Raw genomic sequence first — 26,931 nt, forward strand, 5'->3', positions numbered from 1 at the left:
CCAGGTACTTCCTTAAAAATCAAAGAAACTATTTGAAGTTGTCTATATGTAGGATGATAAAGAGTGTTCACCATAGACACAGCCATTTGTATAAGAAAGAAAGTTTTTACCCACCACTGGCCTCTGTTAAAGCCAAGGAAGCTGTTCAAGGTTTAATCCCACGTAGGAGGCCGAGTGTATATTTGCAGCCAGCTCTTCCCTCCCCCAGAGCTGAGCTTAGGGGGCGTGGGGCCTTTTAGATGGACTCAGCCATGTTCTTTTTTTTTTTTTAATCGTTAATATTAACTCATGTAATCCTCTTTTTTTTCCTTTTTTTTTTAAATTAGTTTCAGGTGCACAAAACAATGTAATAGTTAGACATTTATCATTTATATCCCTCACACAGTGACAACACCCCTCCCCCCATCCACTATCCCTCTGACATCACACACAGCTATTACATTTCCACTGTCTTATTCCTAATGCTGTACTCCGCTTCTTGTAACTATATGTGTGTGTGTGTGTGTGTGTGTGTGTGTGCAGATAGATAGATAGATAGATAGATAGATAGATAGATAGATATAAAATTATAGTTGACATTCATTATTGTTCAACTTCAGCTTCAGGTGTACAGTGCAGTGATCAGGCATCTACATCTTGAAAGTAGAAAGCCTGCTGCGCTTGGACTGAAGAGGAGCCAGTATAGAGATGTGATCTTGTCGTGTACTTTAGGAGAGAATTTGAGCAGAGTGATGATGATGTGACAGCTGATGAGAACCACTCTTCTCAGCTGGCCCATCAGAAATGTATTTGTCAATATCATCAAGATTCTGCACTTTATATATTATAAAATTTTCAAACTATTAACAGTTAAATCTGAGGGGTTCTGTTTTTCTGAACTGTCTGCTCTGAAAACTTTTCATAAGGCAAAGAGAGTGAAATTTTTTCTTTAAAATGTTTGAAGTAAGTGCAGAGAGACTTTCTGTAATGAAGTCACTAAGGGAACAGTAATGAAAGCACTCCTCGGTCCCCTTCATTTCCATGGTGGGCATTATAATGTGTAGGCAGTCTCCAAATGTTAACGTCCAATTAGAAATGTCACTTGTAATGCTGCCCTCAGTCCAGCTGCCAGGGCCTTCCTCACCACCCACACCAAAAGCACTGTCTCTGTGCACCCAGCATCTGTCTGCCCCAGGCCCCCTGGTCCCCACTATGCAGTGAATGGGGCATTCTTGCTGCTCCTACCCTAGCTGCCTTGTCAGTGTGTTACTGAGAGAATTTCTGTTACTCGTCTCATAAAACCTGTACTCCTAGCAGTTAACGTATGCAGTAATCTTGGGGGTTAAAATAGACTTCAGTGTTTGGGCCCAGGGACCTGAGACCCCTTTATAGTATCGTTTCCTTAGAGACTGTGTTCTGAGTTCTAAACAGCCAGTTTATTAACACTCGTAAGTAGGAAAATACTCAACAAAGGTCCCGAATAGTGCAGTGAACTTTACATATATTTGCCCTAGTCTTCTCACGTGTTACCTCCTCAGCTGACATCTTCATTGCATATCAGGACTTTGTTTTGTTTTTATCTCAAGGGAGGAAAGCCATATGCCAAGCAATGCAGGGCCTTCTCATTAGTTCTCCTGAAAATGTTCTCAGCACCTAGATCTTTCCACTAGGCATGCAAGGTCCTTTGGGTCCCCAAAATATCATATCTGTGTATGCATGCCTTTTTCTTTACATATTCAGTGTGAAAACAATACAGGTGATCAGTGATACATATTTTGGCATTGTTTTGTGACAGACTAGCGATATCTTCATACATGTCTATTAAAAGCACAGTACAATATTAGAACAAATAAACCTATGTTTATTCAGGACAGAATAAACTTTCTCAAGTACGCAAACCTACTAGAACTTCTTGTTTTCAGGAAACTCAAATATTTCATTTTGATATAGTGACTTAACCAATTGTTTTTTCTAGATTGAGCGCTTTATTTGAAGTAAATACAGACCTTCAAAAAAACATACTGTCGAAAGTCAGCGCCGAGCTCTCCTGGCCTTCCATACTTAGCTCTCCCCGGCACTTGAAGTTCCCACTCACGAACACAAACTGCTCCTCAGTGAGTATGCAAAGTGACGTAGGGTTTTGGAAACGCCTAGCACGATTGTGAATGTCTACTGCTTTTAACTGTGGAAATCTTTCGTTTCCTGTTTAAGGAAGAGGAGATTACTTTAGAAAATCCTGCAGATGTTCCTGTTTATGTTCAATTTATTCCTCTGGCTTTATATTCCAACCCTTCAGTCTTCGTTGATAAGTTACTGTCAAGGTAAGCATTGCTTTAGGTAATCAAAACATTCCTACATTAGATTTGAATTATTATTTTACATACTTAAGACTCTTGCAGATCATATGCAGTCGATTTGGCTTAAAGAAATCCTAGATCTGGAATGAAAGTTGAGAGGTGGTTCTGGGAAGAGAGATTGATATTATGTAAAACATCTAGAAAAGCTTTCAATTTAAGACAGAAAACGTAACATAGAACTTCTTCCTACAAAATTATAAAGAGAAAGCAAGTGGGACCTATCAGATATTTCAGTTTTGAAAAGTGAACAAAATCTTAACTCTGAGCTATGGCCGTTAATTTTTTGAAGGCTACTAATTTGATAATAATCTCAAATGTTCCAAAAGATAATTTGCAAACAAAGCACAGACTTGATAATGACTCTGTAACCCCTTTGATTTTATGATGCTGCTCACGGAGAAGCACATGTCTGTTTTTATTTTAGGTTTAACTTGAGTAAAGTGGCCAAGATGGATTTAAAAACACTAGAATTCCAAGTCTTCAGAAACAGTGTAAGTATGTGAGCTTCATACTATTCCACAGAAGTAACTCTGTATATGATCAAGATATAATTCTGTATATGATTGGGGCTTGTGTGAAGGAAAACTATTAGCTGCCCTTAAATTTGGCTGACAGGCAAGTTCCTGCAGAAGTCAGAGCAGTCCAGTATTGGTTCTAGAGGCAACAACCCAGGCGGAGTGGGTGGGACTTAGGTCGACATGAGGCATGCTGGGTATGACGTTCCTATTTGTAGGCATTAAAATTCAGCCCATGACTGTATAATAACAGCTGCCAGCACTCAGAGACTATGTAAATCAGATGTGTGTGTGCTACGTGCTATGACTCCTGGTGACCCCACGAATGAGTGACATCCACAGTGTCCTGTCCCCAACAGCCCCGCTCAGCTCTTGGAGTCTCAGCCTCTGGCTTCTTTTATGGAGTTAGTCCATCTCACGTTTGGCCTTCGTCTCCCCTCTGCCTCCCATTTTCCCAGCATTCTTGTCTTTCCCGGAGAACCTGGCCTTGTCACGATGTGTCCGAAGTAGGACAGCTTCATCTTGTCCCTTTGCCTCCAGTGGTGTTCCAGGCTTAGTTTGTTTGCTCTGACCCACTGGTGCGTCTTTCTGGGGGTCCAGGGGGTCCGCAGAGCTCTCCCCCAGTGCGAATTTCAAATGAATCATTTTATTCCTCTCAGCCTCTGCACTGTCCAGCTTTCACGAAATTCCGTGCAGAGGAATTGGGAGCACGAGGGGGTGGCTGGTCTCAGCCTTGGTCCTAATGACACATCTGTGCTCTTGGTGACCTTTGCTAGTTCTTCCATTGCTGCCCTTCCCAGTCTCGGCCTCCACGTGACTTCTTGGCTGCATCTGATGGAATCGGTGACAGAACCAGTAAAATCTTTAACAATTGCAGTATCTTCTTTGCCTGATAAAGCCGTGTGTTTCTTCTCTAATCATCATTCTTGTCCTCTTGAGGTTCACATGCAGCCCTGCTTTGGCCCTTTCTTTCTCCCCTTTCACCAGAAGTTACCTCAGATCCTTGCAACTTTCTGCCAGTGAATTGGTGTCGGTTATTGATATTTCTTCCACCCGTTTTCACTTCTCCTTCCTCTGAGTCTAACCCAGTTTTTCATATGTGTGTTCTGCATACAGATTAAACATTAGGAAGACAAAATCCACCCTTGTCTGACACCTTTGCCTGTAAGAAATCATTGTGTCTCCATATTCTGGCCTAACAGTGGCTTCCTGTCCACAATACAGGTTACACATCAGGACAATGAGAAATATACTACCGTGTTTCCCGAAAATAAGACCTAGCCAGATAGTCAACTCTAATGCATCTTTTGGAGCAAAAATTAATGTAAGTCCCAGTCTTAGTTTACTATAATATAAGATCGGGTCTTGTATAATATAATATAAGACCGGGTCTTACATTAATTTTTGCTCCAAAAGACACATTATAGCTGTTGGTCCGGCTAGTCTTATTTTCGGGGAAACACGGTAATATATCATTTACTTTTATTAAGCCTCAAAATATTGAACTTGTTCATTTAAGTTTTTATTTTGGATGCTTTCTAATAAAACTGTAAGCCCCATGAATGCCAGACCCATGGCTGGCTATGTCCATACTTAGCATAGTGGCATGCTTGGTTTTTACTCAGGGGCTGTTCTTGAATTAATAAATGTATACATACACTGTTTGTTCTGGGAACAGAGCACTCCTGTCCTATCACGCAGGCTGGACAGCCACTGAGCACTCGTTTTAGAAGGCCCTAGTGTGTGGGGCAGGGCGTGTGTCAGTCAGGAAATGAGCATTTAGAGCCAAAGCCACCTGCACGCTGACCCAGGTCTCCTGGTCTCATGGTGCTGCCTTCTGCCCAGCCACGTCCTCATCCATCCCTCACCTCCTGTTCATGTCCCCTGCTGCCTGGGAAGCCTTCACTAAGAGGCTGTCTTCACTCTCCCTGACTCTTCCTTTACATCCATGTTGACCTGGTTTTTGGTTTTGTTTTTGATGTAAGATACCTTGTTTCCCAAATCTTGGTGTAAGCTCCTTGAGGGCTTATCTTCTATTTATCTTATTTCCTTCCCATATTAATAACATGAAAGGTGTTGAATGAATGAGAGTAGGAATCCAGTTCATCCTCCATCATCTGAGTTACTTTAAGTGAAACGAGGAGTGATCGCTCTCTTCCTTTCCTTGCTGTGGCTCTTGCTGGACGCCAGTCACAGTGGTCACGCACAGCAGGATGCCTTCCTGCCTGCAGAAGCTGTGCTTCTTCCCACTTGAAACGAGGGATGTCGGGCTCCTAGAATAATCACAGTTTTGTACCTACCAGCTTTGTCACCTTGGTCAAGTAAATAAACCTTCCTTAATTTCAGCTTCCTCTCTCATATTGTGGAGTTGATAATGTGTATTTTACAGAGTTGTTGAACAGATTAAACAAACTCTGCGAAAGCTCTTAGATTTGTTCCTTGGCATATAGGAAGCCTCAATGAATGTTGCCTAGTGAGTCCATCTGTGACTAACTAGGCCAAGAAAGAAAGGCAGTGGGAAGGTTTGCAGTATTTCGGGGCTGTAATGAAGAACACTTCACAAAATTTCATGAGCATCTAGTATGTGTCAGTATTATGTGCCAGGCGTATTCACATTTTTAATTCGTGCAATGATCATAGCAGCCAGCCTGAGCAGTTACTGAGAGAAGTGTTTCCCTCATTCTGTCGGTGGGAAAACAGCTCAGGAAGTGACTTGCCCAAGTCCATACCTGTAGTAAGTGGCAGGGCCAAATGCAGGCCCAGTTCTCAGATCCCGGAGCCCTGGTCCATACCGTCATGTCAGATGGTCACTGCTGATTAGGTAGCACTAGTTAGCCTGTCAAGCCAGATGTTTAACAGTTCTTGAAATAGTTTTGTTCTTCCCCATAGCTATGTATTTTAATCTATAAGGTATGTTATCCAAACCTTTATGAAATAGTTTTTATAAGTCTATCTTTAAGTCAGTCTTGTATGAGAATGTAATTTTTAGTGTTGTGTTTTTTCTGCCAAATAATAGAACACTAGACTGAAATTTAGACAGGCATATATTCCAGCCTTGTGCCCTTCTCTTGGAATCTTTTTGTATTTTGCTTTTTCCAGCCATAAAATGCCAACATAATAAGCTCAAACTTTTCTAGAAATCCAAATAACTAGAAAACACTATAAATAAAAAAATTTAAAAAATGGAGCCTAAGACCCGTCAGCTGACACCCTGCAGAGGAAGGAGCAGGAAAGCAGTGACGGTAGCAGGGACACATCTGTGGGCTCCAGGGGCTGAGTGCTGGGTGCACAGCTGTTTGTTATATGTTAAAACACTGAGCTATTTGTGTTAGGTTTGTGTCCTTTTCTGTATGTGTTATATTTCAAAATTATATAAAAACAAATGCCTAGTAAAACATGAAGACGTTGGACCCTGTCCCCTTCAGTGTCCTGGGGAACAATGCAGAATATGAAGTGTCACCACCACTGGTTGCCCAGCTCTGCTTATCAGCTAACCGATGTCCAAATCATGAGAGAGAAGACTGTTGACATACTTAATTAAAGAAACTAGTAATACAGGACTGTGGGTGGGGTACAGGAAAAGACATTTGTCCAGGGGCTGTAGTCATGACTCCCGTTTGTTTCCCCGATGATCCAAGGCTCACCCACTGCAGAGTTCAGCAGGAGTCACAGAGGGCCTCTCTCGACATTTAATCGTAAACCTAATTCTAAAACCTGGAGAAAAGAAGTCTGTCAGAGTCAAGTTTACTCCGATGTACAACAGAACTGTTTCTTCCCTAATCATAATCAGGTACGGCCCGCGATTTCCGTGGGGTGATGTGTAGTGCTCACTTAGAGGTTCTGACCCGGTTTCTTTCAGTATGAGTTTGCTCCTCATACTTTTTTACTTTGTCCAGAACACACGTGTGCACACGCCATGCCTGATGGAACGTGCCATTGTGGTTATGTCTACAGCTAAAAACCTGAATAGTGTCTTACTATGCCATATGACTCAAAAAATGGACAACTCTTGCTCTTCTCAGTGTATATGTTTTTTAAATGCTCAGTGTAGTCTCGTTCTTAAATTTAGTGTATGAATTTCTACATGGTGGTTTATAAAACAACGGTAAAACTTAATAGATCAAAAGAATATGCAAATTTAATAGGAGAAAAATCTGTAATTCTTGTTCTTGCATAGAAATAACTTGACTGTGATGGATGCTGTGATGGTCCAAGGACAGGGAACAACTGAGAACCTGAGGGTGGCAGGCAAGCTTCCGGGTCCAGGGAGTTCCTTACGCTTTAAAATCACAGAAGCATTACTAAAAGATTGTACAGAGAGTAAGTATCCCTCACAGGTACAAATTTCCACATTTGCTTTCAACGGTAAATCATTCCAAATACAAGAACAGTATCTGTGTATGTGCACATGGATATACTAGTGATGGCGACTTAAGATTTTTAAAGAAACTCCCTGACTTGCTTTCAGGGTTGTTTGCTTCAGACCTTAAAAGATTAAAATATCAGTATTCGTTGCAAGCCTTAGAGTCTGCACTCTGAGTGTGAAAGATAAAGCATAATCAGACTTTTGCCATTTCGTGTGACGTGCATCGTGGAGCACTTCCTGCTGCAGTCTGGGTAAAGCTGACCTTTGCCATGAGGAGGCAGTCTGTAGTCTCCGACACACATGCTAGAGGGATGTGTTGGTGTCTGGACCTGGCGCACGTGGTCGCAAGATTTGTACTCACTCCACATTTGTTTCCTTCAGGTTTGAAACTAAGAGAGCCAAATTTCACGTTGAAAAGAACATTTAAAGTAGAAAATACAGGACAACTTCCAATTCACATAGAAACCATTGAAGTCAGTGGGTACTCATGTGAGGGATATGGCTTTAAAGTTGTTAATTGTCAAGAGTTTGCACTGAGCGCCAATGCCTCAAAAGACATAATCATATTGTAAGTATTTTCTTACAAGTTCTAATGATTCACTAGCTTCTTGTTAACTTTTTGTATTAGAGTTGTTTGGACTCCATGCAAATGTTTTCATACTCATCAAAAAAGGTTTTTACCCACAGATGTATTTACTTGATTGTTTTTCACTTAATCTTTGGTTATTTCTCTATATCTTTGTTTTCAAAATTGTGTGACTTCCTCTGTCTCCAAAATGGGTCAGATAATCTTAGAAACCAGTTTCAAAATTGTTTTCAGAGTTCTGTTGTTGGCAGGAAATGCGCTATAAATTCAGTCTCAGCAACTGAGCCAACACGGTTTCACATGTGCAGTTTTCCACGTGGTTGGGTTGCAGAGGTGTGATGGTTGTCAGCAGACAGTTTGAATGCCTGTCCGTAATCAATGCAGCGTATTTCAGCAACTAATTGACAAGTTGTTATATTGTAAAGTTTATGTAATAAAATGTAACGTGTCCCCTTAATTAAACGACAATGTCATGATCTTGAGTGGACATTTACTTGACAAGTTAACTTCATTACTCCGTGTAAGGCACAGTGAGGAATGGGACATCTTTTCTCAAGTACACATCATCTGCTGGGGAGCATCCAGTTAACAGAAAGTAATTGGGCAGAAAGCAATGCAGCAGGAGATGAGGGAAAGACCCTGGGGCTTGCATGGTTTGGGAGATTGTTTGTTTGTTTGTTTGTTTGTTTGTTCGTTTGTTTAAGGCATTATTGGGAATGTATCCTGGAGAAGAGTATGGCCTTCGAGAAAGGAGGAAGGAGGGGAAAGAAGCACAGAGACCACTTTCTAAATTAATAATTACTGGGAGAGGATTATTGTGGGGTTTTTTTCTATGTCATTTCTCTAGGTATTCACAGAACGTAGTTGTTTTTGTATTAACCTCATGGGAAAATACTTTTTCGTCTTAAAATGAGGAAGTTGAATAAAAGTATCAAACTATAAAATTCTGTTATGCTTCAAAGGTGTATGAGATTGGTGTTAAGTTGAAACTGCTTATGGTATATTTGTAAAACTTGGTCTTACTGCCATCATTCTGTTTCAGGTTTACTCCTGATTTCACAGCTTCTAGAGTTATTCGTGAATTGAAGTTTATAACAACCAGTGGCTCTGAATTTGTATTTGTATTGAATGCATCTCTTCCATACCATATGTTGGCAACCTGTGCAGAAGCCCTGCCCAGACCCAACTGGGAGCTGGCTCTGTATATCATCATCTCAGGAATAATGAGGTACTGGTCTTCTTTCGAGGTTGGTGTTCAATACTTGGCACTGTCCATCGAGTGCACAGTGTGTGTCAGTCACTGTTCAGAGTGCTGAGGACCTGCCCACGAACAGACAGGCCTCTCTCTCCGCATAAGGCTTAGGTGTCTGCTCCGTGGCTAGTTGGAACAATCAGAACCAAACCCTCTTTGGTGGTATATACGCTTAAAGTCTTGTCTACCTTTGAAATTTTTATACAAATTAAGTACGTGTTAATTTCTTTAAGGAAAAAACAGTTTCCTACTTTACCAGGTAAAGTTACTTGATTTGGGCACATGTGATTTACTGAAAATAGTAGTATATTCTTCATGAAACTGACCTAACCAACAGAAAACCGATTAGAAATAGTTTTCAAATCCTCAATGTCCTTATCTTTTTTCCAGTATTTCTGTGTTTTGAGAATCAGACATTTAGAATCACGTCTAAATTAATTTACATAGTGACCCCACACATCATTTAAGGAAAAGAGTTGGCCTAGAGGTGAAACTAAAAGAAAAAAGCTTCCTCTTGGTAAAAGGAAAAATACCCTCCAGTGTCTGCTCTGATACAAATCATTGTTTCCTCCCTACGAGCCTGCTTATAAATTGGCAAACTTTTACCTGTAGTGCTTTGTTTCTGTCTTATCTGTTAAAACTGCCATGGACGTCGTTGGTTTTTATATCGTATTGTACTCTGCCAAGTTCCTCTACCTTTAATATCAAATTTGGTTCCTCGTGCACCAACGCGTGAACCCGACCCTTCCTATCCACACAGTGCCCTATTTCTCTTGGTCATCGGAACAGCCTACTTAGAAGCTCAAGGAATCTGGGAGCCGTTTCGCAGGCGGCTGTCCTTTGAGGCCTCGAACCCGCCCTTTGATGTAGGAAGACCATTTGATCTCAGGAGAATTGTTGGTGTTTCGTCTGAAGGAAAGTATGTTCACAGGCTGGAAATAAATTCTCTAATACATATAGATTTGGCTGATGTAGCTAAAAGAAAAAATAAGTTTCTTTTCATCTTTGCTTGGAGCGAAAGTCTTAATTCTGATTACGTAATAATACCCTGCATGTGGCCTTCAGTTACTGAGAACTCACGATGGGGACCATGTTTTTATTACACTGGTGGGGGTTGAAACATCCTTAGCTCCATTGCTGACTTGATTCCTAAATTTTCAGATAGAGCAGACCGTATAGAGTTGTGAAAAGTATCCCTATTCCTTGTTTTTCCTCACAGTATTTTTATTTGTGGTGGCTGTACCAGTGAAGTATGTATTTTTTCTATCTTAGATTCTGTAGGTTGTTATTTACTGACTGCAGTTGGTCTTTTTTCAGCTTGAACACACTCAGCTGTGACGCCAGTCATAGTCGGGGGTTCTGTGGAGCAGGCGGCTCATCATCCCGACCCAGTGCAGGGAGTCACAAGCAGTGTGGCCCATCAGTCCACGCACACGGCAGTCACAGCAATAGAAACTCAGCTGACGTGGACAACGTCAGAGCCAAAAACAGCTCTAGTACCTCTAGCAGGACTTCTGCACAGTCTGCTAGCAAAGCCAGCACCCTTGTCCTAGACTCCAATGCAGTGGCCCAGGCTCACACAGCTGGCAGAAAATCCAAAGGGCCGAAACAGAGCCAGCACAGCAGCCAGCAGCATGTCCACGGTGCAATGGAGCAGCACTCTCCCTCCCCACCAGCACCACCAGCACCACCAGTGCCTCAGCACCCAGAGCCACAGCCAGGAAGGCTATCCCCCACCCCCCTCACGCACCCTTCCCACCCGGAATGTGCCAGCAGCACAAGGCACAGCTCGGAGGACTCTGACATCACCAGTCTCATAGAAGCCATGGACAAAGACTTCGACCACCATGACTCCCCAGCCCTAGACGTGTTTACAGAGCAGCCGCCGTCACCACTATCTAAAAGCAAAGGTGAGCCTCTGTTGTCACTATGGGAACAGCATGGCGCGTGACCCTGGGGAAGGCCAGTGCATGTGTGAGGATTGGTGGTTGGAATTATGTACACGACTGACTCAGTAGGTGTGCATTTTCCATGTCAAAATGCAAGTAGAGGTGTCCCTGTGTCATAAGAGATAGTTAGGCTTCTTAGATTACTGAACAAATTCAGAAATTTATTAGACATCTACTGTTTTTCTTTCAGCCTCCTGTGATTATTGTGTTACTGTGATAGGTTGAGCTTTTTTTTAGTTAAAATAATTTTTAACACAATGGTAAAATGCAGATCAGTCTAACTCAAAAATGGGATTCTTGCACAACCTGTACTTTAGAGCAGGGGTTGGCAAACTATAGCCGGCAGGCCGTTCACCACCTGTTTTTGTAAGTAAAGTTTTGTTGGAACACAGCCACACCCGTTCATTTATATATTGCCTGTGGCTACTTTCGTGCTACAACAGCAGAGTTGAGTAGCTGTGGCAGACACCATAAGGCCCACAAACCTGAAAATATTTACTTCCTAGCCCTATAGAGAAAGTTTGACTCCTGCTGTAGAGTCTGCGTACTCTGTTAGATAGCAAATGAATTTCTCTGTGACAATGACTGTCTCACAGTATCCTGTGGGTGAGGCATCTGGGTGCAGCCCAGCTTGGTTCTCCGACTCGCACAAGTCTGCAGTCCAGGTGCTGGCCACGCCAGAAGTCATCTTAAGAATGTGCTGCAGGTGGACCTGCTTCGAGCTTCCTCAGGTGGTTGATGGCAGGATCCATTCGTCCCAGCCTGCTGGATGGAGGGTCTCAGTTCCTTGCTGCCCTGGCCAGCAGCCTGCCATGAGTCCTCTCCATAGGGCCACTCAAAGCAGCTGACTTCTTCAGAGCAAGCAGGCAGGCAAGAAAGAAAATAAGCAAGCTAGCAGGCCAAAAGTCAGTGACCTAATCTTGGAAGTGACATCCTGTCACTTCAGCAGTGTTGTGCTCATTAGAATTGTGGTCCAGCCCACAGTCCAGGAGAGAGAATTCTGTAAGGTGGGCTAATTGGGAGCCATTTTAGAAGTCTGCGTACGCGCGCGTGCGCACACACACGGAGGCTGATGGGTAACTTCCAGGATCTAGTGTGAAAAGCAATAAAGGACCTCTAGCTGTATTTCCATTTAACCCTGTACAGCCTGAACTTGTCTGCATCTTCCTTTCTCTGCTGTGGCAGGCATGCCACTGCATGTTTCCAAGTCTCTTCCTCACTGGTGTTCCAGGGAGGTTTGCCTCTGGTTTACACAGGGAACTTGACAGCCACGAAAGCCTGACGTCCCAGGGCCCAGGAGTTTGCTTTCAGAGGATCTCTGAATTGAAGGTGGTTACACAGAGGCCTCTTAGAAGTACAGGCATTTGGATTTGTAAATCAGTAACGTCTTCAATGTCATTTAACTTCTTCTACAGAAGTCTGTTTCTTGTTATCTCATTAATAGAGCTTAACATATTTTATGATAATTTTTATAGTAATATTAAATTAATGCTTAAAGTTTGTTTTTGTTTTTTTGATCAAGTTAGCTAATGTGTTTTTCCCATGTTGAGGGAATGGAGAAAGTAATCAGGTATTACCCCTTACCACAAAGACAGCTTGGCGGTCAAGTGGAGTCCCTCCTTGCCTGTGTCTCAGACAGTCGTCTAACACCAGGGTGACAGGTCCATTTTTATTTTCAGGGTCATTTGTTCACAACATAAATTTTAAAATTAAAAACTGGTGTTTGATTTTCACAGTGGTCGACCTACTGAGAGGTTTATTGATGGCCCATGAGGGCCGCATAGTCAGCCATTGCTGCGCCCACAGGGACCCTGGCCTCAGGCTGCACAGCAGCGACCCCTCGCCTGCTGTCCTTCCCACCGCTGTTCTTCCGAAAGAGTGAAGGGGCCAGGTCTTTACTTTTTCCTTCAATAAGTGTTTTTATTGAAGCAACATATTTGTAGAGGACCCATCTTTTAAGTGCACTTTAAAAGGTGGGCACTGAGCTCAGGATTGCAGGAGGAGAGTGAGTAGTGTCACAAAACCACAGGCTCTAAGCGCTCTGAAGCTTACCCAGCGCTGCATCGGCATGTTTACGTCAGACATGAGCTGTTTCAGGAGCACCCTGGTCTCCCTCTCCCGCGCCCAGTATCCCAAAGGAGAAAGTCTTCCTTGCAATGAGCTCCCATCATTTGTAGCTTTGGGAGACTGTTCAGAATGCCCTCTCTTCAAATGGACGTGATCTCCTGAGATCTCGCCCTCTCTGGATGGATGGCTTGCTGGCCATCTAGCCATTTCTCTGCTCTTTCCTCCAGTCACTGTTCCTCCTAGAAAGTGACACCCAGACATGCCCTCTGTCCTTGACTGGCCTGAGCAGGGCCTCATACAGCTGGGCAGCCTTTAGATTCCGTACTTCTGTAGTTTCTGCCCGTGACACGTAAGTCCTGGGGACCGACAGAGGCCGTGGCTTGACCGAGGGTTGCAGCCTGAGGAAGCTCTGGCGCTGGGGCGGTCACTTCTCACATCTGCACTAACTGAGAAAACCATGGTGTCTGTGGTTGTCATCGTTTCTGGCTTTGGCCGTCTGAGGGGCAGCTTTATCTAGGGGAGAGAAGCAGAGTCGTGTGGAGTCATCAGGCAGACCCAGATCAAGTCCTGGTCTGCCACTTACTGTGTGACTTGGGAGAAAATTCCTTCTCTGAGCCTCCACTGGTCGTCTTTTTTGAAGTGCAGAGGATAGCTGCTGCTGCTGCGATTGTCATTAGGGCAGGAGATGGCGCGTCCCAGCCTTCGCCTGCTGAGTTGAGAGTTGAGGTGGCTATAGAACTTCCCAGCAGAGATGTCTGCTTGGAATTTGGTCTTGGGGGTGAGAAATGGGATATGCAGAGGGCTCAAGACCGTTCTGAAGCAAGGCTGGCAAGAGGTGGCCAGCAGAGAGCGTGACAGGACATGGGTGGGCTAGAAACCAGGTTATGTGGCTGAGAGAGCACCTGACACGTCGGACTGTCAGCAGTGTCCCCTTCTTAGTGTGCGTGCTGGGGGCCACTGAGTGGGAGCGGAGGGAGCGTGACTCTTTAATCTGGAGCCTCACTGTTCTGTAATTTTTAACAAGAAAAAGGGATGCACACGTTGTGGTGGCATTTTTAATGGAAAAAAATGGTGACCATGGTACTTGAGAATCCCTATGAGTCACGGACTAAAAGCCCGTCAAGCCGAGAGAGCGACAGTGCTGGTCAGCGCTCCCGGTGTCGCGGACAGGGCTGCACAGGCCACGTGCACCTCGGTGGCTGGCACTAGTGGGACCCCGGGTGTCCCATGAGGGATCCCAGCCTGCAGGAGTCACAGCAGGCAGCTGTGGGGGCCTAGCCCAGGCCAGATTTATGTCACCCCTCAGCTTCTAACCGCTCACACTGCCTCCAAAAAGAGGAGAAGCAAACGAGGAGATGACTGGTAAAACCAGGTGCCCAGGCCGGGGTGGGGAGGGTGGGTGAGACCCAGTTGCATAGATGACAGAAGGGACACAGTCCCCAGGTACCTGGGTACAGATGAATTGGTAGAGGGGAGGAGATGGCACAGGGCATTGGGGGCTTTTGTTTGAACTGAAACAACAGCTGCTGAGACTGAAGGGAGAGATGGTAAGGCAGAGCCAGAAAACAGGGATAAAGGGTGGAGTAGCCAGATCCCAAGCAGCTGAAATTTCTGTAGACTGGGGTCTGCCGGACTTGGGAGGCCCTGCTGAGGGCCACTGAGGGTCACTTCACGCCGTGTCATTTCTCTCCAGGTACTCTGCAGCCCAAGGGTAGTCGAATGAAGACAGTTATGGGTTCTGCAGGACGGGCGGCAGTGAGACATGGGGTGAGGCCAGCACAGGGGCATTGACAGGAGTGATGGATGTGCCAAGATGGGGAGACCTTAAGCCAGAAGGAAGGAACCTCACAAACTGGGAGAACAGGATAAGTCGAGGGACAGGAGAGCCATCGGACAGCTACAGGGCCGGTGGGGAGCGTCTCGTGGTGTTTGGGGCAGGCGAGGAGAGAAATGCCTGAACGAGGACAGAGCTGCCCTCAACCCGCATTAAATCGTAGTGACTTTGCTTTTGCGTATCCCTGACATTTCACTTCTACAGTAAACCCGGCCCAAATGTAACTGAATGCAATTGTGTAAAAACACTAAATAATTGAACTCTTTGATATGAAGTGTTGGTTGTGGGGCATTTTTTCCTAGGCCTGTGTACCTTATTGGTTCTGTTTAGTGCTGTGAATGGTATCTAGACAAAAGAAACCTAGAACAAAATAGAGTATATGTCTTCTTGCAAACTCATTATTAATTCCTTCCCTGGGATAGAAGTAAAACTTTATCACTTAATAGGAATTCTTTTCTGCCTTCTATTGGGCTGAACAGGAATCTTCACTATCTAAGCACAGAGCTTAATAAGACAAAATAATGTGGTAATTGCTATAAAATTTTGAAAACAATATTTTTTTCAGCTTAAAGAACTTCTGAAGAGATTTTTCATAGGCCTTTTTGGTGTGTTTTAGTTGACCATACTCATAAGGAATCATTCAGAGTAAGAGGGGAAAATAAATTTGCATGACCAGTACAGACCCCAGTAAGTTGTGTGTTGGTCTTTATTATTTTCTGGCCTCACTTAGGACTTTTAAGCAGCCAGAGGATGAAGAAGACAGACCCCCGCCAGAATTAGTGACTCTTGAACCTCCCGTCAGGTGCTGTGCCTGGCTTTACATAGCCTCACCTAGGTCCACAGCTGCAAAAGGCCACGCAGGCTCAGAGAAACCATTTGCTGGTCATTGAACTTTGCTGAACTAATTCTTTTGGGTGGGAATTAAATGAAATTATTTAGAGTGGGAGAGAGAAAACCAAAGCAACTTGCCCAAACTAGTGATTACAAATTCATTTATATATCACTTAGTGATGACAAGAAAAAGTAAATGAGTGAGAGATTTTTTTATTTTTTTTTAAGATTTTATTGGGGAAGGGGAACAGGACTTTATTGGGGAACAGTGTGTACTTCCAGGATTTTTTTCCAAGTCAAGTTGTTGTCCTTTCAGTCTTAGTTGTGGAGGGCGCAGCTCAGCTCCAGGTCCAGTTGCCATTTTCTAGTTGCAGGGGGCACAGCCCACCATCCCTTGCAGGAGTCGAACCGGCAACCTTGTGGTTGGGAGCCCACTGGCCCATGTGGGAATGGAACCGGCAGCCTTGGGAGTTAGGAGCATGGAGCTCTAACCGCCTGAGCCACCGGGCCGGCCCCAAGAGATATTTTTTAAATTTGTAATTCATACTTTCCCTACTTTTTAAATGATTAGAAGTGGTTTAAATTATTAAAGCACATATGACACAGTGAGTAAAGGATAAAAAGTAATTTTTGATGTTTTATCTGTTTCTAATTATGGTGCTATCTCAACAGAAACCTGGAATAACGTTAGTTGTTACCACTCAGTGTTAAATTGAGCTGCAAGTTCCCAGGCAGCTAAGCCCAAAGGAAAGCACTGTTACAGTTCTCATGCAGGACAAGGCAGCCGGGAACTCTTCTGAAAAGGCAGACTTTGCTGCCCTTGAATTCGGGCTTGAATGGAGCACCGTGGCTGATAATGGGCATTGTGTGTGTTACAGAGAATGCTGAAGCGTTGTCCACACAGATGCTTCATGCTGGCCTATCGATTAGTCATCACTCCTCATCTGTGCAGCCTCTGAGGTGTGCCCTCAGCCCACCCACACGCATCTGTGGTGACTCAGGTCACAGTCGGGTTATCTGGTAGGGGTCCAAGTGTCCCGGTCAGTAGGGATGCTGGACCCTTACGCCATGCGGGGGGAACTCAGTCATAGATACTCAGCAGCCTGCGTTATGTTCTTGGGCACACTGAGATCAGCCCCAAGGTGCCCTGAAAGTCGGGACAAGTAGTTTCTGTCAGTGAAGAGTTTTGAATCCACAAATCCACTCAGTTATTAGGAAAAACATACTTAGTTAGGCTTTAAGGCAGTGAAAACACTTGCATTCGGCCCATTTTTCAGAGCAGGCATCGCAGCCCCCTGGACACCTGGCTCTGAGAAGAGGTGCAGCCTGTCTTCTCTCCAAGACAAAGTAGCTGCGGAAGAAGTACTCCCTCTCCCAGGTGGGCGGGGTTGTTGAATATTGGGCTGTTTGAGTCTTGACACGTAATGATCAGGTGTGAGCAGTGTGAGTGGGTTTTGGTGCCTGCTTTCTGCCATGCTCTCCTTTGTCCCACGTCTCTGCCACGGAAGCACACCCACGGATAACACTTAGTCACCAGGCAGGCACCCATAACCTCTCTGCCACCTTCCCGCCCAGCTCAGGTGCTGACCATCCCAGTGAGGCATCATGCTTCCCTCTAATCAGAATTTGTGTATTTGGGGACAGTGGGAGAAGAGAGCATGAGATGGAGGGTTGGGGCTTCAGAAGGCACCCCAGGTTTGCTTTTCCGGCGAGCCCTGTGAATGGATGAGAACGGCCAGCCTTGGCGGGGAGGTACTCACAGGGACAGCAGACCTCTTACCCACTGGAGTCAGGACATAGGCCAGAGCGCTCGTCTCACCAGCACTGGCCGGCCGCATGTCGCTGTCTGTCCCAGCCGATTATAGTCGTCCTGTCTTTCATGTGCTGTGCTCCATGGGTCAGTGATTAGCAAGGAACCTGTCAAATGACAGTTCTCTCTTCAGTTTAGGCATGCAGATTACATCTTTCTAAAAGCATCAGTAGCCTAGGATCCATGGATTATGAATAGAAAATAATTCTCAGTGCTAGTTATGTTAAAAAGAAGTTTGTATGTTCTTAGATTGTGGAAAGCAGCAAGTTTTCTGAAGTATGTCAAAAGCTATGAAAATAAGATAATGCTCACATGCTTTGAACCCGTGAGGTCATATCTGAACATTTAGTATCAGGAATAATCTCACATACGTCATGTTTTAGGGTAGTGAGAAATGGGAATTGCCCAAATGTCCTAAGAACGGGATTTGTAATTACAGTATGCTGACTCAGTGCAGCCTGTCATGAAGTAATTGTGCCTGGAGTGTCCATCTTTGCCAGAAGAATCTGCCAGAAGGCCACTGTCCACTTCTGTGCACTGTGCCCTGTTCCTTTAGTGAGTGAGTGGGCTCTAGCAGTGGTCACCTGTTAGGCGGGTATTTGCAAATCTGCCCTCTTTCTCAGGACGTTAGAATGAGAGATGCAGTCCTTGGCAAGTTGGGAAGAAAGCTGGAATAGCGCTTGGGAGGGTGGCTTTCAGGCCAAATGGACCTGTTATTTGCATGAGAAAAAGTGTGTTTAGCTTTTTTAGAATAAACAACACTTGATGATTCTAAAAGATAAACATGCTTGGCAAGGGTCAGCATGCGCCCCATGACCAAGCCACAGCTGGGTCACGGTGAGCTCCTGGGGGCTTTGTGCTTTTAAATAGAAATAAGACATGCACTTTTTTTTTCCTTATTATTTTCTTTGATTAATGAAAGTGAGCCTCCAGGGAGAATATAGAGGGAAAAGAGAAGTTCGAAGGGCAGCTCTCTAGGGGAAGCCAGTAAAAACATCAGAAGAGTTGGTGCCACACGCGGGTGGTGGTTTGGGGTTGGGGGGCCGTTCTTTGGTGTCCAGGACGGACGCTGGACAGGGAGGAGTGCTGGAGTCGCTGGCGCCGGCAGCTCGGGGGCCAGTGCTCGCCTTTTCAGTCGCCGTCATTGAGGGGCCAGGGCAGCAGCTTAAGTTAATGAAGATGGGCCCTTGGAGGGACAACGTGGAGCAAGTCTTTCATGAAATCAGTTGGTACCCAAGTTTTCAACTTAACTGGTGATTTATTGTTTCTTTTTCCTCCTTTGTGTATCCATGGCTTCAAGATTTGAGTGCAGTGGAAAAAAAAAAAAAAAAAAAAAACACTTTCAGTCCTTTCCTGTTTATTAAGGCAGTTTCAGGCTGTTTTAAATCAGATCGTTTGTACAGAAAGTGCATGTCACCCGGTGAACCTAGTCTGGTAAAAGTGATTAATGGCCGTGGACCATTCGTGGCCCTCCAGGTTGGTCTCGGTCGTGCGGGGAAGACTGAAGGACGCTCAGCATCCACTCGAACTTACAGAACTGGAGAAATCCTGGGGTCCATGGGCCAGAACAGGGCAGCCTCCTGCTGTGGGGAGAGGGGGGGGCCCCCGCCCTTCGGGCTGGGCCAGCGCTGACAGGTGAGCAGCTAGCCAGCTTTCTGCTCGGACAGAGCTTCTCAGTTTTTGAGACTTAAATATCCCAGTTAATGGTTTCAAATCTAGCGCCTCCTGGAATCAGCGTGAAAGGAAATGGCGAAATGACGTTCCTGAAACTCAGTCTGAGCCTCACCTCTGTTTCTAGATCAGGCTCAGCAAACTGTTCTGTCAAGGGCCAGATAGTAAATATTTGAGGTTTGATGTGCCACAGACTGTCTCCGTCACATATTCTTCTCTTTCTTTTTTCAACCACTTAAAAGTGTAAAAATCGCTCTCGGGTCACAGCCGTGCAGACCAGGCCACAGGGTCCGATATAGCCAATGGGCCTTGTTTGTTCTAGATGCCGAGTGTGAGTCAGGCGCGTGTGCGCAGCAGCCACAGAACAGCCAGCGTTTAAATAAGCTGTATGAAGTCTCCACTGTCGGCAGGATATGTTTAGGCAGGGTCTCTGCAGCATGGGTCCACCTGTGGCTCGCCCCAGCCCATCTGGTGGTTTTGCAGGTGCAGGCCAAGCTCTGGAGTCGGGATTTTCTGCCACTGTGAGGTCCTGCGAGAATGTCAGCTCCGCGAGGACACGCACTGTGCTGTTGATCCTCCCCGCTGTGTCCCAGGACGCGGGGCAGTGCCTGGGAGACAGCGGCACTCAGGTCGCTTGTGGGTTGGTTTCTTGCCTTGGGAGCACCCACATCTTGTAAAACAATGGGCTTTCTCTAGCCGTGCTGTACTCTTCATGTGTAGCATCACGTGGTATCTATGCCCCAAAACGGCTGGCCTCCCCCGGCCAACAGAGGAAAGGCCAAGGTCACCCGGCTGGTGAGGGGAGAGCCAGGGTTTGGACTCAGCCGGCCTGGCTCTGCCACCGGGGCTCTTAGACCCAAGTGACTCGTGGGCAGCTCGTCCTGGTCGTCCTCATGCTCCCATCTCTGAGCAGATGTGAAAGGATTTCTGGTTTTCACTCCTGTGACTTTTCAAAGCTACATCACCCTCTATGGTATAAAAACGTGTTCTGAGACAGACATGCTGATTTGTCAAAACTACTGAGTGCGAAAACTCACTGAACTGTATGTTTAAAATGGGTGTTTCTTACCATACAAAAATTATACCTCGATAAAGTTGATTTTTTTAAGATATTCTAATCGAAAAGTCAAACATGATTTGGAAAGCTTTACTTAAGAAGGAATCAAGTAGAGAAAGAAAGCTTTATTAATCAGAAAGAGTACAGCCTCTTCCCAAAAGGTTTTAAAGGCAATGTTTTCTAAGCTGTTTAAAAATCAACAGTTATTTTACTTTGACTTTCATCCCCAGGGAAAGGAAAGCCTCTTCAGCGCAAGGTTAAACCACCTAAGAAGCATGAGGAGAAGGAGAGGAAGGGAAAGGGAAAGCCGCAGGAGGATGAGCTGAAAGACCCCTTGGCTGACGATGACAGCTCGTCCACCACCACAGAGACCTCGAACCCCGACACAGAGCCCCTCCTCAGGGAGGTAGGACACCTTCCCACAGACCCTGTCGCCACCATGGTCTGCTAGTACACCTGAACGTTTACACTGAACATGCGTGGGTTCTGAGGACGAGCTCCCAGTGTGTGCAGACGTGCCTGCCCAGTCGCTGTCCTGCAGAAAGCAGTCACAGCTCTGGGGATGAATGTCTTCATGTCCCCCAGGGGAGAACAGTGGGGAGCATGCGAATAAAGATAGTTAGCCATTGGAAATGCTCTTAAAAAAGTGAGGGACTATCTGGGATAATAACGACTCTGGCTCATGAAATGTGTTTCAGATTTTAAGAGTCCAAGAAGAAGTGAAGAAATTATGCCATTTTAATTAGATTGGACTTTTCCTGTCATATCACTGCTGGCACAGGGGCTTCGGTGGCAGCTCACTCCCCACACAGGTAGAGCACTGATGGTCCTGGAGGGCAACGACCCTCGGCTTTAGCAGGCCCCCAGAACTGGGGACACAGGCCAGCACACCAAGAAAGCTGCCTCAGCCCTCAGCTCTGGGCATGCTCGTCAGTATCAGGAGCCCTCGCCAGAGCGCCTGGTCCCGGCGGCCTTGGGGAGTGCAGGTTGTAGCACCGCTGGGGCAGCTCTGAGAGTCTGCGTTACAAGTTGCATGCAGAAGGGAAAGGCGTACATCTGTTCTGGCATTTTTATTTTTAGATAACTATATTTCAAATTTAAAATGATCCTAATGTAGCCTTTAATGCAGTAGACCAGAATTTCTTTTTCCCTTTTAATCTAGTGGCCTGAGGAATCGTTTCCTAAAGCTATCCACAGGGTCATCTGCATGTACTAATTTTTAGAGTAAAATTTATACATAACTATTTTGGGTCGCCTGCCTTTCCCTTTGCATCCTTCACATTTGGGATGGTGCTCTGTGCCCCTCAGTCCACAGGTGGCTAGTATTGGGGTTCTGTACTTGATACCCTTTGACCAGATGACTTCAGAGAAGCTGAGTGCCATCTGCTCGTCTCTGAGTGGAATCCCAACAGTGTCCGTGACAGAAATCAGCACTCAGGAGGCATTTTCAGCACACACTTCTTCACACCTTCCGTCCTTCCTTCCTTTTCTGCCTCTCCAGCCTCTTTCCTGACCACTCCTGATGCCCCTCTGACAACCCTGTCTCTGTACGTGGGCTGCCTAATTCTTACCTGTTGTTCCCTTCCTCCCCCTTTCTCCTTCCTCCCCTGTCATTTCCGTCCTTACACACACAGCTCCGACCTCACAGCCTCCATGCCACCTCCCCGCTGCTTGGTGTCTGTCCCCCTCCTCACCGCCCTTCCAGAAGCTTCACCTGCTCTGATTTCTTTGTCACTGGCCTGTTTGCCAGTTGTGTATATTTTCTTCCCCACTAGATTACAGATGTGATAGGTCATTTCCTCTTGTGTGTCTTTCCAAACCTTGTTCTACCCATTCATTCTACAAATACGTACTGAGCACCTGAGTGCCAGGCCTTGTGCTGCCAAATAGCAGGGGACAAAAGACCAGGTGATTGTCCTCGAGCTCACAGTCTGCAGAGTTCTTGATGAGTCAGGTGTTTAGGAAGTGCTTCTGGGATGATTGAGAACAGTCACACAAGTGTGTGGGCAGGAGGGTGTTCTGGTCCTTTCTCTGGTTATTTGCTCCTGATAGTCAGTAGGCGGACCGGGTGTGGCCTGCAAAGTCCAGGCGGCCTCGACCCCACCCTGGAGCTGGGCACTACTGGGCCAATGCTGACTCCCCCTCATCCACGCTGTCCCTTGCGCTGGGCACGTCCCCCTCCTGGGCCCCTGGTTAGTCTCAGTGCATCCTTGAATGCAGCTGCTCTGATGATCCGATGCGGAAGCAGTGGTTTTCATTCCAGTCTGTCATGTTCGTGGTCCCACTGCACATGAGCAGTACACCGCTCCACCTGACATGCCCCACGCAGGCCCAGCAGTGCCTGCATGGACACATGCCCCGTCCCGGAGACAAGGCCGCTGGCCCGTGCTTGGCCGCCGGCCGCTGCAGTGTCTAATGACTGAAGACGCCCGCATGCGGCCTCTGGACCTGCCGGCCGTGCACCAGACACAGCAGTTGGCCACCGGGGGAGCAGCACAGCTGTCAGATGCAGTGTCGGGGGGCCTGTCAGTGCAGCCCACAGTCGAGCCAGGAGAGACAGCTCAGGTCTGAGCACTGTGCCCTCAGCGTGGGTTGCCCTTATGCTCTAGATCAGGGATGTTGCCAGTGTGTGACTTGATGTTGTGTCCCAACTGGACTTTTCCTGTAAAAAGACTTAAAAATAAGGAGCCTCGGATGTGGGTACAAGTTAAAGTGACACTCTTTATAACTCAGACTCACAAAACACCATTAGAATAAGTCAAAGGCTGAAAAACTGACAGAACCATAATACTTCAGATAGATTTGGAGAAAGCAGCTTATCATGTTTGTATGTATGGCTGTATAACTGCTACAGTCTTCAGATAGGACTGTATCAGTCATTTTTATTACTCCTTCCCAGCAATTAAGTGTACATTTTTTACAGGAGACAGAAAAGCAAAAGGGAAGACAAGCCATGCCCGAAAAACATGAAAATGAAATGTCTCAAGTGAAGCAAAAAAGCAAAAAACTCTTGAATGTTAAGAAAGAAATCCCAACAGATGTGAAACCCAGGTGAGAAAAAGAAGTGGGCGCAGAGAAATGAGGTGTGTAAAAGCGTTACCGGTGGAAACTGGGCAGTGGTTTTGCTTGCTTGGTCTTGGGGGTTTGCAGCAAAAGCCTGTATTATGGCACATTCCTCTTGGGTTTTTCTGATGCCTGCTGTCCAGCAATGAGGGCCAGCCATGTGCTTCTGACGTCGGGCACATAAAAGGCAGAGGTAACACCTTGTGAAAATGTAGGAGGAATATTCGGGTTGGTCATTCATCCCCCGGCAGGGAGCTATTTCAGGTCTGCACAAGGGGCGACTGCGATGGTTTTGTCACAGGAGCAGAACTAAGCTCAGACCGCTCTGACCCTGCTTTTGGGCCCAGAGCCCCTGGGATTCTGGGCCATCAACTTGGAAGAATCTGTGCTTAAGTAGTCAAGGCTGGTTTTACCCATCAGCCAAGTCTGCCGTGAAATAGTCCATGCTGGGCATCGGCCCAGGAGGTCACAGGAATGAGGTCTAAAGTAATAAAGGAAGACTGCATGTTCGTAATCATTAGCACTGGCCTTAGAACGCTTATTCTGGGACTCGTACTTGAGCTTTGCAAAAGCGCTGCTAGCCTAGACTATCTGCTTACAAGCAAGCAGAGCCAGTCTGTTCTGTAGAACCGAACACTAGTAAGAAGTTAGTGATTACTGCAGTGAAAGTTCACCTTGTCCCTGAACTTAGAAATAACACAGCGTATGGCAGTGATTAATAATGCAGTGACTAAAATTTACTCTTTTGTGCAAATTGTTGGTTTGAGTGACCCAGTCCCACAATTTTTTGAGAACAATCTGACCCAGTTAGAAGGAATGTCACGTGGAGTCACGGTTGACACCTTGGAATGCTCCTGAAAGAAATCAACCTGAGGCACTAAATGGTGCTGATATTCTGACATCCCAGGTCGAGAATAAATCTCGCTAGCAGTGACGAATTCTTCTTCTAGGCCTCTTTCAGGTTTAGATGGTTAGTCGGGTATTTTAAAATAAATAAGGCTGAAAATCCAAATTATGAAAAACCCTAGTTTTTACATAGAGATCTTATGCGAATAGACCATCCTGCGATAATTTTCATGATCATAACTTTAAAAACCAAGCTTCTAAGAATTATCTCACCAAAACCATTCCACAGATGACTTTCACCAAATCTGCTTTGTTTATTAGCCTCGATGCCTGAACTCAGTACCTGGGACATGATATTTTCAAAACAGCTACTACATGTTAATCTCACCCTCACCCATCTTTCACTGACTTCTGTTGTGTTCTGAGTTTTTATTTAACAAGTTGATCATTAGATTTGATTTTTTAAAGTTTATAGAAGACTTCACTGGAGTGCCACTAACCTTGCCAGGGTTTTAGTTCTCTGGTAAACCTCAAGGTAGAGTGGCCACTTCTCCCACCAGTTCAAGGGACAGTTACAGTGACAACTCATGCTCTCTTGATATGTCGTTACCAGAAGACAATTCAAGCAGTATGCTCTAAATTATCTTTAAATTCTCTTTATAACTGGAGAAATCCATATGTAACCTTAGTCTTCTAACTTCCATTATGTAACCTCTTAAACTCACAGATCTTGTGTTTTTCTGAATTCACGGATAAAGATAAAAGTATTGAGTCAGAATTCATTAGTATTTCAATCAAATACGGAGTTAAACAAATAGAGACCTTTTTTTGTTTGTTTTTTAATAATCAGCAAGGTGGCCTCTCTGAATAAAGCCATTCCCTGTCTACACTGAGTTAGGATGGTAAATGCCTTGTGCTGTCATTCAGGTACAGGCACTGCTGGTTCTGGCATTAGTGACATTTGAAATGCCTGTCACCTAACAAGAAGTGCTTTCAGTATGTTACTATATGACGCCACATATCTGAAGAAAAAATCTGCACATGTTTAAAAAAAGATATCATTATACTATCACTTTCTTTTGGAAGCTTTATCAGACTGGGAATAAATTTTTATCTTTTTACCAGTTAGCCAAAAAGCTGATCTTCTAATATTCATTAAACCTGTGGGCTCAGTTCACATTTGCTTTATCAAAAATTAGTTTTTAAATATTATCAGTATTGGCATGTTATGTTATATCATCATGAGGCCAGAAGACCCAAACCCTTAAACACTGAAGCATTCATTTTCTGTGAGTCACTGGTGATGAAGCCTGGGGACACCTCAGTCTCCCTCCGTGTAGCCCTCCTGTCAGACTCCCAAGAAAGGGCTTCACAGAAAGCGCGTCCTAGGAGTGGGAAGCACGGGGCTGCCACAGCGGAGATGGGCTGTGTCCATTCTCCCCGCATCAGCACAGACGTGGGCCTGTGGGCCTCCAGAAGGCTGGCAGGTGTGTCGGGACACAGAGTGACAGGACTTGCGCACAGCCAGCGGGGGCCCCGGGAGCCCTGGCTTAGGACACCAGCTGTCTGTTGGTCCTTTGTTTTCTGTTTGTTTATCACCATTTTACGTTTTCCTAACTTAGATGTAATGATCTGAAGTAAGCAGAATGTTTAGTAGATAACTGTGCTCTGAGCATCTGCTGGTACAGCAGCCCCAGCTCGACCGTGGGCGCCACACTGCACACTTCCTCCAGACCCGTCCGCACAGGGAGTGCCCTAGCCTGGTCCTCAGCTCTCGGCCTCCTGCTGCCCCGGAGGGGCCTCTAGCGGGTGCTGCCTGAGTCCAAATAAAGCATCTGAAGGACCTTTCTGCGTTTCCCTTTTAGTAAGAATCACTTAAATTAAGTCGGCTCTTATCCATTTCTTCAGAAGCCTTAAAACAGGTTTCTTAATAATAGAGATTATTTGGCTTAATTTAGGAAGGTGTGAATCAGCAAAAATAAAATAGTTGTCTAGGCACCTTTTTTCTTAAAAACCAATTCATCTTACAGTGGCCCAGAGTTATGCTTTGTATAAATGGACAGCCCCTATCCTCGACACTTAACAAATGACTTAAAAATAACTCACCCACCACCACCAGAGGGCTGAGTGTCTGTATCATGGGAGTTTTTGTGTGTTTTATAAAGATGAAGTTTTCAAATAACCCTGTCCATCAGAAGTGGGAGAAGGAGGAAAGATTTATAAACCTGTAGCATTAATAGTCACCCACAAATAGTGGATTTTTTTCATATCAGTTTGTTATCCTGTCTTAAAATTCTTATTTGGGTTAAACCAAGATCCTTTGAATTTTTGCTTAGCCCTTCTACTAATTCCAAATATAATGCCTATTCATGATAGAAAATTTGTGAAATATAGAGAAACACAAGAATGAAAAGAAAATGACTTTTGACCTAGTACTTTATAAATTGTTTGTATATAGTCTCTGTTCAAATACATTTACTGTTTATGAGATCATACTTTCCATGTTCTATGATCTGCTTTTGGGGTGGGGGCTGGGTGTCATTGGATCTGGAAAGTTTGAACTACTCTGACCTTTGAAATCTGGTGTGAATTAGTCGCCTTCTAGGAGTGAGAACTTGGGGCGACAACAGCAGGATGATGATGGGGTACATAAAGAATGTGAAGGATGGGGCTGGGAGGCCTGAGTGGGGTGTTTAGAGGGTTGGGGACAGAAAGTGCAATAAGGTGGAAAATGCCAGACACACATCA

At 45.3% G+C, this 26,931-nt stretch overlaps 1 protein-coding gene across 3 annotated transcripts in view; it reads left to right on the forward strand.

The window, feature by feature from the left end:
- Positions 1–26,931, forward strand: part of TMEM131 (transmembrane protein 131) — a 178,125-nt gene that overhangs the window by 133,122 nt on the left and 18,072 nt on the right. For all 3 annotated transcript variants that reach the window (XM_019716511.3, XM_019716512.3, XM_074332565.2), the window contains exons 23-33: positions 1,955–2,093; positions 2,191–2,300; positions 2,761–2,827; positions 6,490–6,641; positions 7,029–7,171; positions 7,599–7,785; positions 8,846–9,031; positions 9,816–9,974; positions 10,373–10,965; positions 20,505–20,680; positions 23,198–23,325. In XM_019716511.3, the coding sequence (XP_019572070.3) occupies positions 1,955–2,093; positions 2,191–2,300; positions 2,761–2,827; positions 6,490–6,641; positions 7,029–7,171; positions 7,599–7,785; positions 8,846–9,031; positions 9,816–9,974; positions 10,373–10,965; positions 20,505–20,680; positions 23,198–23,325 (2,040 nt within the window). The remainder of the gene's footprint in view (positions 1–1,954; positions 2,094–2,190; positions 2,301–2,760; positions 2,828–6,489; positions 6,642–7,028; positions 7,172–7,598; positions 7,786–8,845; positions 9,032–9,815; positions 9,975–10,372; positions 10,966–20,504; positions 20,681–23,197; positions 23,326–26,931) is intronic.

Source organism: Rhinolophus sinicus, chromosome 2 (assembly GCF_057876585.1).
Source record: "Rhinolophus sinicus isolate RSI-liver-muscle chromosome 2, RSI-T2T, whole genome shotgun sequence".
Lineage (NCBI taxonomy): Eukaryota > Metazoa > Chordata > Mammalia > Chiroptera > Rhinolophidae > Rhinolophus > Rhinolophus sinicus.